General features: G+C 40.3%; 1 protein-coding gene across 3 annotated transcripts in view; it reads right to left on the bottom strand.

Annotated features, from left to right (window-relative positions):
- Nucleotides 1–16,149, bottom strand: part of MACROD2 (mono-ADP ribosylhydrolase 2) — a 2,330,645-nt gene that overhangs the window by 2,226,050 nt on the left and 88,446 nt on the right. For all 3 annotated transcript variants that reach the window (XR_009496772.1, XM_025000233.2, NM_001105029.1), the window contains 1 exon segment: nucleotides 7,048–7,155. Coding sequence is in view for 1 of the 3 variants with exons in the window: in XM_025000233.2 (XP_024856001.1) it covers nucleotides 7,048–7,155 (108 nt within the window). In the remaining 2 variants the exon portion in view is untranslated.

Below are 16,149 nucleotides of genomic sequence, written 5' to 3'. Positions count from 1 at the left end.
TTTGCTTTAACTCAACCTCTTCATTCTTTCCTGAGCTGTTTCTCCCCTCTTCTCCAGTAGCATATTGGGCACCTACCGACCCGGGGAGTTCACCTGTCAGTGTCATATCTTTTTGCCTGTTCATACTGTTCATGGGGTTCTCAAAGTAAGGATGCTGCAGTGGTTTGCTATTTCCTTCTCCAGTGGACCACGTTTTGTCAGAACTTTCCACCATGACCCATCCGTCTTGAGTGGCCCTACACAGCGTGGCTCATAGGTTCACAAACTTAGAAAAGGCTGTGATCCATGTGATCAGCTTGGTGAGTTTTCTGTGATTGTGATTTTCATTGTGTCTGCCCTCTGATGGATAAAGATAAGAGGCTTGTGGAAGCTTCCTGATGGGAGGGACTGGCTGTAAGGGAATCTGAGTCTTGCTCTGATAGGCCATGCTCAGGAAATCTTTAATCCAATTTTCTGTTAATGGGTGGGGCAGTGTTCCCGCCCTATAGTGTGACCTAAGGTCAGGTAAGGGTTATGCTAGGGGTTATGACTTCCTTCAAAAGGACTTATGCCAGAACACCCCACAGTTCCCAGGACTTCTGTATTCAGTGCCCCTGACCCCAAAGCAGCCCACTGTCAATGCACACCTCTGCTAGAGACTCCTGGACACTCACAGGTAAGTCCGGCTCAGTCTCTTGTGGGTTCACTGCTCCTTTCTCCTGGGCACAAGGTTTGTTTGTGCCCTCCAAGAGTCTGTTTCCCCAGTCCTGTGGAAGTTCTGTAATCAAAGTCCACTGGCCTTCAAATTCCCCAGGGATTCTCAATCTCTTTGCCAGATCCTCAGGTTGGGGAATCTGTTGTGGGCCCTAGAACTTATGCAACAGGGCAAGAACTTCTTTGATATAATTGGCATAGGAACCTGGAACGTTAGGTCCATGAATCAAGGTAAATTAGAAGTGGTCAAGCAGGAGATGCCAAGAGTGAACATTGACATTTTAGCTATCAGTGAACTATAGTGGACCAGAATAGGAAAATTTAATTCAAACGACCATTACATCTACTACTGTAGGCAAGAATCCCTTAGAAGAAATGGAATATCCCTCTGAGTCAACAAAAGAGTCTGAAATGCAGTACTGAGATGCAATCTCAAAAGTGACAGAATGATCTCTGTTCATTTCCAAGGCAAACCATTCAATATCGCAGAAATCCAAGTCTATGCCTCAACCACTAATGCCAAAGAAGCTGAAGATGAATAGTTCTATGAAGACTTATAAGACCTTCAAGAAGTAACACCAAAAAAAGATGCCTTTTAATCATGGAGGACTGGACTGCAAAACTAGGAAGTCAAGAAATACCTGGAGTAACAGGCAAATTTGGCCTTGGAGCACAAAATGAAGCAGGGCAAAGGCTAATAGAGTTTTGCCAAGAGAACGCACTGATGATAGCAATCACCCTCTTCCAACAACACAAGAGATGACTCTACACATGGACATCACCAGATGGTCAACACCGAAATCAGATTAATTTTATTCTTTGCAGCCAAAGATGGAGAAGCTCTATACAGTCAGCAAAAAAAGACCAGGATTTGACTATGGCTCAGATCATGAACTCCTCATTGCAAAATTCAGACTTAAGTTGAAGAAAGTAGGGAAAACCACTAGACCATTCAGGTATAACCTAAATCAAATCCCTTATGATTATAGAGTAGAAGTGACAAACAGATTCAAGGGATTAGATCTGATAGAGTGCCTGAAGAACGACGGACAGAGGATCATAACATTTACAGGAGTCTTTAATCAAAACCATCCCCAAGAAAAAGAAATGCAAAAAGGCAAAATGGTTGTCTGAGGAGGCCTTACAAATAGCTGAGAAAAGAGGAGAAGTTAAGGCAAAGGAGAAAAGAAAAGATATACCCATCTGAATGCAGAGTTCCAAAGAATAACAAGGAGCAATAAGAAAGCCTTCCTCAGTGATCAATGCAAAGAAATAGAGGAAAATAGAATGTGAAAGACTAGAGATCTCTTCAAGAAAATTATAGATACCCAGGGAACATTTCATGCAAAGATGGGCACAATAAAACAGAAATGGTATGGACCTAACAGAAGCAGAAGATATTAAGAAGAGGTGGAAAGAATACACAGAACTATACAAAAAAGATCTTTATGACCCAGATAATTATGATGGTGTGATCACTCATCTAGAGCCAGACATCCTGGAGTGCGAAGTCAAGTGGGCCTTAGCAAACATCACTCTGAACAATGCTAGTGGAGGCGACAGAATTCCAGCTGAGCTATTTCAAAGCCTAAAAGATGATGCTGTGAAAGTGCTACATTCAATATGCTTGCAAATTTGGAAATCTTACCAGTGGCCACAGGACTGGAAAAGGTCAGTTTTCATTACAATCCCAAAGAAAGGCAATGCCAAAGAGTGTTCAAACTACTGAACAATTGCCATCTCACACACTAGCAAAGTAATGCTCAAAATTCTCTAAGCTAGGCTTCAATAGTACATGAACTGAAAACTTCCAGATGTTCAAGTTGTATGTAGAAAAAGTAGAGGAACTAGAGATCAAGTTGCCAATATCTGTTGGATCACAGGAAAAGCAACAGAATTCCAGAAAAACATCTACTTCTGCTTCACTGACTACGCTAAAGCCTTTGACTGTGTGAATCACAACAAACTGTGGAAAATTCTTAAAGAGACGGGAATATCAGACCACCTTACCTGCCTCCTGAGAAACCTGTATGCAGCTCAAGAAGCAACAGTTAGAATGGGACATGAAACAATGGACTGGTTCAAAATTGGGAAGGAAATATATACATCAAGGCTGTATACAGTCACCCTACCTATTTAACTTATATGCAGAGTACATCATGTGAAATGCCAACCTGGATGAAGCACAAACTGGAATCAAGAAAAATCAATAACCTCAGATACACCAATGATACCACCCTTAAGGCAAAAAGCAAAGAGGAACTAAAGACTGTCTTGATGAAAGTAAAAGAGGAGAGTAAAAAAGCTGGCTTAAAACTCAACATTCCAAAAACAAAGATCACGGCATGCTGTCCCATCATTTCATGGCAAATAGATGAGGAAACAATGGAAACAGTGACTGACTTTATTTTCCTGGGCTCAAAAATCACTGCAGATGGTGACTGCAGCCATGAAATTTAAAGACACTTGTTCCTTGGAAGAAAAGCTATGACCAACCTAGACAGCAGATTAAAAAGCAGAGACATTACTTGGTCAACAAAGGTCTGTCTAGTCAAAGCTATGGTTTTTCCAGTAGTCAGGTATGGCTGTGAGAGTTGGACTATAAAGAAAGCTGAGCATTGAAGAATTGATGCTTTTGAACTGTGGTGTTGGAGAAGACTCTTGAGAGTCCTTGGACTGCAAGGAGACCCAACCAGTCCATCCTAAAGGAGATCAGTCCTGGGTGTTCATTGGTGGGACTGATGTTGAAGCTGAAACTCCAATACTTTGGCCACCTGATGTGAAAAGCTGACTCATTTGAAAAGACCATGATGCTGGGAAAGAATGAAGGCGGGCGGAGAAGGGGACAACAGAGGATGAGATGGTTGGATGGCATCACCGACTCAATGGGCAAGAGTTTGAGTAAACTCCGGGAGTTGGTGATGAACAGGAAAGCCTAGCATCCATGGGATTGAAAAGAGTTGAACACGACTGAGCAACTGAACTTCAAGATTGAAGTTTGGAAAGTACCTGGTTGGGAATAAGTTTTAAATATCAAATCATTTCATTCATGACAACCAGGCGTTCCAATGCACTAATACAGACACGGGAAGAGAACTTTACAAGGTGGAAAGTGATGACGCGCTGCTTTGGCAGCTTGACTGGGCAAACAGCCTCCCACTTCCCTCTCACCAGAGGCAACTCTGGAGTTTCCTGCCATGTCGCCTTGTTCACCTGAAAGTCAACAGCTGTTCCTCTCCTGACACACCAGGCAAACAAAGCAGCACAGCAGAAAGCTGTAAATAAAGTCATTAGGCTGTGCATTTGGCATCTCTTTGCATGTACCTAAGAACTTCCTGATGAGGCCGTCCTTGGGAGATGCAGAGCATGGCCAAACTATAATTACCTCAGCCAGAGAGGTAAGCCAACAGTGCCAAATGCTTTTAGGAGTTGCTGCCTGCCTTTGTATAAATTTGTCAAACTCTTGTATACGATGTGACAGCTATAAAAAAAATTATACAAGCAAGGACAAAGAATCAAAAGTGTAATGGGATGTTTTCCTGTTAATGATGCTTTCTCTTTAGCACCATTTTATTTCACTAAAATTATTTTTATTTCTTGATCAAATAGTTTTTCTTAAATGAGCCAAATTGTGTTCACTGTTTCAAGTCCCCATTGTTGAATGTGCTATGGGTCAAAGGTGCTATAAACTCTATTGTGTAGTTCAATTTAACAAATACATATGACCAGGTGTTTATTAAGAACATAAGGACAAGACACTACTTTGAGAGATTATACCACAAGTGGAAAAAACACCAGTCGATAGCCTCAACGGGGAGATAAATGAGTATACAGTTAACAAAACTCAAGGAAAACCATGATTACTAGTATTATTAAGTATGCTATCAAGGCAAATTCAATGTTATGTTAATAACAAGAAAGAAAAAACTCATGAGAGTAGTCTTAAGGCATTTAAGGAAATAAATGTCAACAACTGTACTCCATATGGCAGAACTGGGATCAACGACTGGAAATTACAACAATACAGAGGACAGCCAGTGATGTACAGATAGTGTGAAACTGTTAGTCGCTCAGTCGTGTCCAACTCTTTGCGACCGATGGACTATAAGCCCGCCAGGCTCCTCTGTCCATGGAATTCTCCAGGCAACAATACTGGAGTGGGTTGCCTATTTCCTTCTCCAGGGGATCTCCTGACCCAGGGATCAAATCTAGGTCTTTCACATTTTTCACATTGCAGGCAGATTCTTTACTGTCTCAGCCACCAGGGAAGTCCCAATGTATGTGTGTGTGTGTATATATATATATATATTTAATTAAATAATTAATTTCTTTAAATTAAAGCTCACATTTATGGAATTTAGGGCACACACCAAGGAACGTTCCTACTATGTTGTTTGACTTTACACATCACCAGAGTGAAACCTGAGACAACAGGGAGCTCTCCAACTAACTTGTGTATTCCTGGAAAGCAAGGTCTGTCAAGAAATTAACCCCCACCCTTCTGTGTTATGGAAAACAGCTTACTGCAAAGAGCTAGTCTTCCCCATATGACTGAGATAAAACTCCCAATGACCCTTGTATGCTATGACAAGACCAAGGCACAGACTCTCCAAATTCCCATTCTTTGTCTCATAAATGATTTGCTAAACTATCTGTCCCCATCAACCATTCTGCTTGATCAATGCCTGTTAACCAGACTTGACCAAACTTTATTCAGGCTTCTTTCCTTCCTCCAAGCCCCTGAACTTTGACCTACCCTTGAGCAATGGAAGGTGAACAACCCCTCTTTAATGACCCCTTCCAAAATAAGCTGGCCTCAAGGAAAAATGTTCCCTGATCAACTGTCCAATCATGCCACCCACATCCAAAGTTCATGCCTCTCTGTAAAAAAAAAAAGTCCTTTTCTGCTTGAACTTTGAGATGCTTACTTGCTTATCTCATAGTCAAAGTGGTTCTTCCTATCGCAATATTCTTCCTCCTCCTACTGAGATAAGTCTCCACCCCTTATTGTAATAATCTTTTTGAATAATGCTTCTCTTTACCTAAGTCTGCATTTGGTTTTAAACCTTTTAACTTGCAAAGAGCCTAACTTTACAGAACACAAATTAAAATTATGAAATATCCAATTATTGATATTTATTTTTATAGAATCACAAACATTATATATTTCTTCATATACAGTCACATGGTAAAATATATAAAAGATACAGACCACTATAAAATAAATTAAAATTTAACATTAATTGTTATTTCCCAATGTTTGAAACCCCAAATTATAAGATTAATCATAAAATAAACTATTAAAAACAAACATGAATAGTTGAAACCAAGCAACAGAGTTTGGAAACTACAAAAATAATTTCTTTATATTTTATTTCTGTCTGGTGTAGATCAAACATCTCTTTACAAAGTCAAAAGAAGGAAAAGCTTAATGAACTTGCTTTTATGTTGGCCAACTATTAACTGAAGCATTAAATCAACAATAATACAGCTGCTAAAGTTCTTTCTAAGGAACTTTCTGCAACAACCTGTTACTTTTCCAGGGGTCCAGTACCCTAGTTACAACTCAGTATGGATACCATGTAGAGTTAGCACATTGACTGCAGCACGTACATAAAACAAACGCTCAGTGTCTTTAATACATGACATCTCTATCTCTGGAAGGGTATTTTTTCTTAAACATTTGTATTCCTATTTATGAAAAAATATTTTTAAACAATAAATATTTTGTATTGCAAGTAGATGGGGTACAGGGTCCCCGGAGAAAGAGAACCAGGCATGACTTTCTTGACTTTAAAGAAGTCATCTCTGGCCTAGGTCATTTTGTGATCTAAGCCTGGGTAACGTCGCTTGCCCTTGAACACATCTCAGTAATTACTGATCTTACCGCAGGTGAAGGAATGCAGGAACAAAGGAGAAACAGTCAAGAAACAACAGTTGAGCAGTAAAACAGAGTCCTAGTTCCTCCTTAAGGGATACAGATAACAATTTAAATGTGAGTTAGGCAGGAACAAAGACCCACATCCAGGTGGAGCATGGAAAGATGATAACGACCTTTTCTGACTTCAACCAACTAAAACTGGGGCTCTGTCAACCTTTGCCCCAGCTCTAGGCTGAATTCTCCTCTGCTCAAGCCCCTTCATGAGTATGCAAGTATCCTTAGCATAAAAATTCCCCAATCTTACTGTTCTGGGAAACACTGCTTTGGAAAAGATCCCCAGCATTCTTCTTGCTGCAAGTAATAAATCTTTCTTTCTCCCAATTTGTGGCCTTTTGGCCTGATAACCACCAAGACGTGAACCCAGATTTAGGGCAACAGTATAACAAATACATCACAAAATATCAACTACTCACCCGCATTGACTATAGCATCCACCTCTAGCAATGTGATGTCACCTCTATACAGAGAAACTTTCTCACTCAAACTTTTCTTCCCATGTGATGGTTCCTGAGTATTTTCTTCTGTAATAAAGAAGGAATGTATATTAATAGTAATATTCTTAATTTAATAAAGACAATTTTAATACAAGAGCCAATATGGGTCACACTCTGACACATTAGATAAATGGAAATAAATGTGTAACTATTACCAGGAATGTGGTCTATTCTCTATTTATCAAGTATTCCTCAATACAAAATGCAGTTATCATATATATAATAGGCATTCAATAAATTTCAGTTCAGTTCAGTTCAGTCGCTCAGTTGTGTCCGACTCTTTGTGACCGCAGGGACTGCAGCACGCCAGGCCTCCCTGTCCATCACCAACTCCTGGAATCCACCCAAACCCATGTGCATCAAGTCGATGATGCCATCCAACCATCCCATCTTCTGTTGTCCCCTTCTCCTCCCACCTTCAATCTTTCCCAGCATCAGGGTCTTTTCCAATGAGTCAGCTCTTTGCATCAGGTGGCCAAAGTACTGGAGTTTCAGCTTCAACATAAGTCCTTCCAATGAACACCCAGGACTGATTTCCTTTAGGATGGACTGGTTGGCTCTCCCTGCAGTCCAAGGGACTCTCAAGGGTCTTCTCCAACATCACAGTTCAAAAGCATAAATTCTTCAGTGCTCAGCTTTCTTATAGTCAAACTCTCATATCCATACATGACCACTGGAAAAACCATAACCCTGACTAGCCCTGTTATATTGGTCAACAAAATGTTCAATTCTTGCTATTAACATTATAAAGATATGAATTTTAAGACGTAATTATGTACTAATGGTTTCACAAGAATATGAGAACAAAATGTGCAAACTACCAACAAAATAATGAACAAGTTTATTTATATTTTGTTCAAGTTACCCAAAAAGCATCCTTGTAAAGAACATTTACTCAGAACAAAAAAATGTAGTTTCCACTCTTTGCTATGTAACAAGCTATCCCTTGGAATGGTAGGGATCAAGAACCCAGGACGGTGTGAAACATCTCCTTTATCAAATTCTATAAACCTTTCACTCTAGAGGGCGCTGCTACATTTAAAATAGAAAAAGTTCTGTCCTGCACACAACAGTCAGCATGCTGGTATATTTAAAACAAGCCAGACATTACCTTCTAAAACCTGATATATTTTTAATGTTTTACAGCAGTACGATAATTTGTATTTTCATGTATTTTAAACAAATAATATTAAAATGTATTAAACAAAGCTATATAAAGTCAATGTTTTAAAATACATTGAAATGCTACATATAAAAAGTTTTCTAATATATTTTTAGGAAAGATGATTTCTAAATTCAAGTGTTTTTAACTATTTATGAATATGGGCAACTGTTTCAAGGGGGGAGGTAATGCTATTGATTCACAAAGACACTGTCAAATAAGCATGAAATTTTGAGGTACGTAGCGGATTAGAGGTGGTAGCTTCAGTTCAGTTCAGTTCAGTCGCTCAGTCCTGTCCGACTCTTCGTGACCCCATGAATCGCAGCACGCCAGGCCTCCCTGTCCATCACAAACTCCCGGAGTTCACTCAGACTCACGTCCATCGAGTCAGTGATGCCATCCAGCCATCTCATCCTCTGGCGTCCCCTTCTCCTCCTGCCCCCAATCCCTCCCAGCATCAGAGTCTTTTCCAATGAGTCAACTCTTCGCATGAGGTGGCCAAAGTACTGGAGTTTCAGCTTTAGCATCATTCTCTCCAAAGAAATCCCAGGGCTGATCTCCTTCAGAATGGACTGGTTGGATCTCCCTGCAGTCCGAGGGACTCTCAAGAGTCTTCTCCAACACCACAGTTCAAAAGCATCAATTCTTTGGTGCTCAGCCTTCTTCACAGTCCAACTCTCACATCCATACATGACCACAGGAAAAACCATAGCCTTGACTAGATGAACCTTTGTTTTCAAAGTAATGTCTCTGCTTTTGAATATGCTATCTAGGTTGGTCATAACTTTCCTTCCAAGGAGTAAGCATCTTTTAATTTCATGGCTGCAGTCACTATCTGCAGTGATTTTGGAGCCCAGAAAAACAAAGTCTGACACTGTTTCCACTGTTTCCCCATCTATTTCCCATGAAGTGATGGGACCGGATGCCATGATCTTCATTTTCTGAATGTTGAGCTTTAAGCCAACTTTTTCACTCTCCACTTTCACTTTCATCAAGAGGCTTTTGAGTTCCTCTTCACTTTCTGCCATAAGGGTGGTGTCATCTGCATATCTGAGGTTATTGATATTTCTCCCGGCAATCTTGATTCCAGCTTGTGCTTCTTCCAGTCCAGCGTTTCTCATGATGTACTCTACATATAAGTTAAATAAGCAGGGTGACGGCATACAACCTTGACGTACTCCTTTTCCTATTTGGAACCAGTCTGTTGTTCCATGTCCAGTTCTAACTATTGCTTCCTGAGCTGCATACAGATTTCTCAAGAGGCAGATCAGGTGGTCTGGTATTCCCATCTCTTTCAGAATTTTCCACAGTTTACTGTGATCCACACAGTCAAAGGCTTTGGCATAGTCAATAAAGCAGAAATAGATGTTTTTCTGGAACTCTTTTGCTTTTTCCATGATCCAGCGGATGTTGGCAATTTGATCTCTGGTTTCTCTGCCTTTTCTAAAACCAGCTTGAACATCAGGAAGTTCACGGTTCACATATTGCGGAAGCCTGGCTTGGAGAATTTTGAGCATTACTTTACTAGCGTGTGAGATGAGTGCAATTGTGCGGTAGTTTGAGCATTCTTTGGCATTGCCTTTCTTTGGGATTGGAATGAAAACTGATCTTTTCCAGTCCTGTGACCAAAAGCCACTTAAATCATCTCTGAGCTCCAATAACCAAAGAAAAAATTGGCCAAGACTAAGGTAACCAATCGGTGGCCATAAAAGTGATCTTTCCTGTCTTCATCTCCAAAGCATCCCCTTCTTTGCAACCAGTTCTCTCCTTAAAGGATTCTAATGAATTATTCATTAGTGATGGTATGCATGCATGCTCAGTCGCTCAGTCACGTCTGACTCTTTGCAACCCCACCAGGCTCCACTGTCTGTGGAATTTTTCAGGCAAGAATACTGGAATGGGTTCATTTCCTTCCCCAGGGGATCTTCCCAACTCAGAGATTGAACCTGTGTCTCCTGCATCTCCTGCACTGGCAGGTAGATCTTTACCACTGAGCCACCAGGGAAGCCCCTTGTTGGTGGTAGTAATACTAATAATGATAAGTAGGAGAATAATGTGGGAGAACTGTATGTTAAAACAACAGAGAAAGATTTCAGAAGACTTCAAATAAAAAACCCTTACAGCTGACTTGACCACCTCAGGGAATCCTAGAGTGCTATTTTCCTGAGTCAGGTAAAGAGGAAGAGCTCAGGCTTTTCTACCAGACTGTTCAAATCTTGGTTCTACCAATTAACAAAGGGGTGACCTTGGGTAAGTTATCTATTTTTGCCATGCTTCAGTTCATAAATTACTGGCTCCTTTACAATGAACATGAGCTCATCACTTAGAACTAATGTTCTAAGTAATGTTTGAATATTTGGTCCACAGTAAGCTCTCAATTTTTCATTCAGAAAACTAAGATCATGGCATCTGGTCCCATTACTTCATGGCAAATAGATGGGGAAACAGTGACAGACTTTATTTTGGGGGGCTTCAGAATCACTGCAGATGAGGACTGCAGCCATGAAATTAAAAGACGCTTGCACCTTGGAAGAAAATTTATGACCAACCTAGACAGCACATTAAAAAGCAGAGACATTACTTTGCCAACAAAGGTCTGTCTAGTCAAAGCTATGGTTTTCCTAGTAGTCATCTATGGATGTGAGAGTTGGACTATAAAGAAAGCTGAGTGCCAAAGAATTGATGCTTTTGAACTGTGGTGTTGGAGAAGACTCTTGAGAGTCCCTTGGACTGCAAGGAGATCCAACCAGTCCATCCTAAAGGAAATCAGTCCTGAATATTCACTGGAAGGACTGATGCTGAAGCTCTAATACTTTGGCCACCTGATGCAAAGAGCTGACTCACTGGAAAAGACCCTGATGTTTGGAAAGATTGAAGGCGGGAGGAGAAGGGGACAACAGAGGATGAGATGGTTGGATGACATCACCCACTCAATGGACATGAGTTTGAGTGAACTCCGGGAGTTGGTGATGGACAGGGAGGCCTGGCGTGCTGCAGTTCATGGGGTCATAAAGAGTCAGACATGACTGAGTGACTGGATTGAACCAAACTGAACTGAAGCTCTCAATATACATTCCCTTTTTTAACAAAGGTTTTACCAAGGTGACAAGTATTATTTCAGCATCCATATTCAAAATGCCACACTAGTTTTTAACAATTTTCAATATTTATTATTATTATTCCTTACCAGTGAAAGAGAAAAATTTTTGTTTGTGCTCTTATAATCTGTCAATGCCTGGCTCAATGACAAAGACTAAGTCACAAGACCCTGAGTTCCATGACCAATGAGCTTCTATTTTTACCACTTTTATCAAACTAGAAAGTTCTAATTCCCAATTAAAGATCATTAGATGATAATAAATATTAATATTTGGTAGTTCTGTCAGAAAATTCTGGGTATGTGGACTACTGAGAACCTAGATATTATAAAGACTTCTCACCAATGATGAGTTTCAAAGTTCCATCAGGCATTAAATTGATAACCATATCACAAATGAAAGCAGAAAGATGGATTGTTTCAACTTGGGAGACACGGTAAACAGATTCCTAACCTAGTTGCATTTAATTGTAAAAAGTATTTCATTTTCTTATGAAGTATTATGTCTATAATACTGCATGTACAGTAATGTGACTTTAAAAGATATATGGAAATAAATCATGTATTTTTCCCAAAACAAGAATTATATTAGAAAACATCAAAGTTTAAACCATTTATACCACAGTTCAGTTTTCTTAAAAGAAATCCTAATCTCTCAACTGCAAACTGTAAAATGGTAATATTTTTTGTTTGTTTGTTTATTTTTTTTATTTTATTTTTAAACTTTACATAATTGTATTAGTTTTGCCAAATATCAAAATGAATCCGCCACAGGTATACATGTGTTCCCCATCCCGAACCCTCCTCCCTCCTCCCTCCCCATACCATCCCTCTGGGCCGTCCTAGTGCAACAGCCCCAAGCATCCAGCATTGTGCATCGAACCTGGACTGGCAACTCGTTTCCTACATGATATTTTACATGTTTCATTGCCATTCTCCCAAATCTTCCCACCCTCTCCCTCTCCCACAGAGTCCATAAGACTGTTCTATACATCAGTGTCTCTTTTGCTGTCTCGTACACCGGGTTATTGTTACCCTCTTTCTAAATTCCATATATATGCGTTAGTATACTGTATTTATGTTTTTCCTTCTGGCTTACTTCACTCTGTATAATAGGCTCCAGTTTCATCCACCTCATTAGAACTGATTCAAATGTATTCTTTTTAATGGCTGAGTGATACTCCATTGTGTATATGTACCACAGCTTTCTTATCCATTCACCTGCTGATGGACATCTAGGTTGCTTCCATGTCCTAAAATTTCAAACAATTCAACATCTTTAATACATACACTGCTATGACATGTCATTCAATAAGGTACTCAAAATGGTTTTATCAGAATTATCAGAATCATGAAGGAATATTTTTATCTCTCTTTCATTTTAAAATTCACATGAGCATCTTTTTTCTTCAAAGCCAGTACACTTGCTGCCCAACTCTTCTCATAGTATATCAAAAAGGCATAAATGTACTGGAAAACTGTAATTTGATAGTATTAATAATTATCAGTATTTCCTCCAACAATAAACCAAAACCAAATGGCATATTTTTGACTACCTACTGCTCTCTGTAAATCCAACACTATAAATTGCCACTACAGGCCACATCTTTCATTTGAATATTTAATAGCAATGTACTACCTTTGTTTTCACCCAGCTGTGTTCCATCAGCGCTGATTCCAATGTGTCTTTTCCCATATCCTGGGTTGTTTTTTTTTAATATAAATTTATTTATTTTAATTGGAGGCTAATTACTTTACAATACTGTATTGGTTTTGCCATACATCAACATGAATCCGCCACGGGTGTACACATGTTCCCCATCCTGAACCCCTCTCCCACCTCCCTCCCCATCCCATCCCTCAGGGTCATCTCAGTGCACCAGCCCCAAGCATTCTGTATCATGCCTCCAACCTGGACTGGCGATTCGTTTCATATATGATATTATACATGTTTCAATGCCATTCTCCCAAATCATCCCACCCTTACCCTCTCCCTGGGTTTTCAGTAATAAACAGGACAGAAAATTGTCAAGTATTGCTCCCCCACAGACATTCTTTATGTACACGAAGCACTGACTTACGTCGTGTTCCTCACAGGCTTTCACCAACTGAAAGCTGAAATATCTGTTCAGTGTGCACATATAAGAGTAGCTGCTCTTCCAGACTGTATTCTATTGATATTATGCATATTAAAAAAAAAAAAAAACAGGTTTTATACAGGAACTACAGCAATAAGGGAAAAGAGATCTCAATATAGAACTGGGCTCAATTCCCAATACAGCAAATACAAGTGGAGATCTATAGCCAAGAAGCAGAGTGGGGATCAGTGGGAAGAAAATTACTATCACTAAGGGGAAACTTTACAGGGTGAGGGAAGATTTTGGTTAAACAGACACAATTCTTGCTGAAGAATTGTCAGGTAGTGAGATATCATCACTTCATGGGAAACAGATGGGGAAACAATGGAAACAGTGGCAGACTTTATTTTGGGGGGCTCCAAAATCACTGCAGATAGTGACTGCAGCCATGAAATTAAAAGACGCTTACTCCTTGGGAGGAAAGTTATGACCAACCTAGATAGCATATTCAAAAGCAGAGACATTACTTTGAAAACAAAGGTCCGTCTAGTCAAGGCTATGGTTTTTCCTGTGGTCATGTATGGATGTGAGAGTTGGACTGTGAAGAAGGCTGAGCACCAAAGAATTGATGCTTTTGAACTGTGGTGTTGGAGAAGACTCTTGAGAGTCCCTCGGACTGCAGGGAGATCCAACCAGTCCATTCTGAAGGAGATCAGCCCTGGGATTTCTTTGGAGAGAATGATGCTAAAGCTGAAACTCCAGTACTTTGGCCACCTCATGCAAAGAGTTGACTCATTGGAAAAGACTCTGATGCTGGGAGGGATTGGGGGCAGGAGGAGAAGGGGACGCCAGAGGATGAGATGGCTGGATGGCATCACTGACTCGATGGATGTGAGTCTGAGTGAACTCCGGGAGTTTGTGATGGACAGGGAGGCCTGGCGTGCTGCGATTCATGGGGTCGCAAAGAGTCGGACACAACTGAGTGACTGAACTGAACTGAGATATCATTTAGGGTATTGGGTGAGGAGCGAGGGGAACAGAATTTTATTAGACATGAAGGGTGACCAGGATGGAAAATTCTCTCTAAACTGATAAAGCAGTATTCTTATGAAAATTGGACAATGTAAGTTTGGCAAGGATGGGGTCTAGAAAAAAACGGTTTGAGGGAATCTGACTTGTGTTAGTCGCTCAGTCATGTCCGACTACTTGTGACCCGGTAGACTGTAGCCCACCGGGCTTCTCTGTCCATAGAATTCTCCAGGCAGGAATACTGGATTGGGTAGCCATTCCCAACTCCAAGGGATCTTCCCTACCCAGGTATCAAAACTGGATCTCCTGCATTGCAGGCAGATTCTTCACTGTCTGAGCCACCAGGGAAGGAAGCCCTGTTTAGTCAAGGAACCTGACTAAAGTTAAGCTAAGGAAGAGAGTTTCTGTCAGTCCCTGCTCTTATCTGAAGAAAGAGACATTCTTCTTTGAACAAAGTAAGTCCATTTGTCATTAGGTTGCCTTTTGTCCTTTAAGGACTGTCTGAACTATTAGTTGATGCTTGGTTAAGTAGAGGATATTTGCGAGGTGGCACAAGCAGTCAGGCATTTAATCAGGAGAATTTCTATGAAAAGAAAAGGAAAAACAAAGATAATTGATTGGCACATACTATAAAACTAGTTTCTGCGTCCAGAGGGAAGACAGTTGAGAATGTCTTGAGAATGAGATGATGGGCTTGAATCATCTTTTGCAGTTTGAATGTCCTTAGTGATGGCATTGGGTGTTTCAGCAGACTTCCTGAATGGCCCTCACAATAGCAAGCATGAAAGTTGTACAACATACATGATCTGTTGTGGTGATTTCTTTGAAGTTTATATCAGGTCACCAGCTTCAGCTTGCAGGGCTCCAGAAAAGGGAAAGGTTTAGTTCTCAATGAGGCCAAATCAGGAGGAGGGTAGAAAAATTGGAAATATTTTGGAGAGTTGTAGCCAGACACTGGAAGAAACTAGACAATTGACAGCATATGTAAGACAATCAGCAACACTGGAATTTAATAACCCACAAGGGTACGCTACAGTTTTCCACTGAAACATAAAATATTTCTGTACAGTCAACCTGGCTCCCATCCCCCATTTTTATTCTTGTTTACAAAATAAGTCTGGTCTCATTAGATTTAGCCTGATTATTTACAGAAGTGCAGCAAAAATGATCATTGACCACTTAGGCCTTTCAGGTTTGCTTTGCTGGAACTTTTCATAAAGAATCTCAAATCAGATTTTTGAAAGCCTCTCAAGGCTAGATGGCAAATAGATGGGCAAACAATGGAAACAGTGGCAGACTTTATTTTCTTGGGCTCCAAAATCACTGCAGATGGTGACTGCAGCCATGAAATTAAAAGACACTTACTCCTTGGTAGAAAAGTTATGACCAACCTAGACAGCATACTAAAAAGCAGAGACATTACTTTGTCAACAAAGGTCTGTCTAGTCAAGGCTATGGTTTTTCCTGTGGTCATGTATGGATGTGAGAGTTGGACCATAAGGAAAGCTGAGTGCTGAAGAACTGATGCTTTTAAACTGTGGTGTTGGAGAAGACTCATGTGAGTCCCTTGGACTGCAAGGAGATCCAACCAGTCCATCCTAAAGGAAATCAGTCCTGAATGTTCACTGGAAGGACTGATGCTGAAGCTGAAGCTC

The sequence above is a fragment of the Bos taurus genome, chromosome 13 (assembly GCF_002263795.3).
Source record: "Bos taurus isolate L1 Dominette 01449 registration number 42190680 breed Hereford chromosome 13, ARS-UCD2.0, whole genome shotgun sequence".
Classification (NCBI taxonomy): domain Eukaryota; kingdom Metazoa; phylum Chordata; class Mammalia; order Artiodactyla; family Bovidae; genus Bos; species Bos taurus.
The sequence above is the reverse complement of the archived record's forward strand: the minus strand, read 5'-3'. Positions and strand labels throughout refer to the sequence as shown.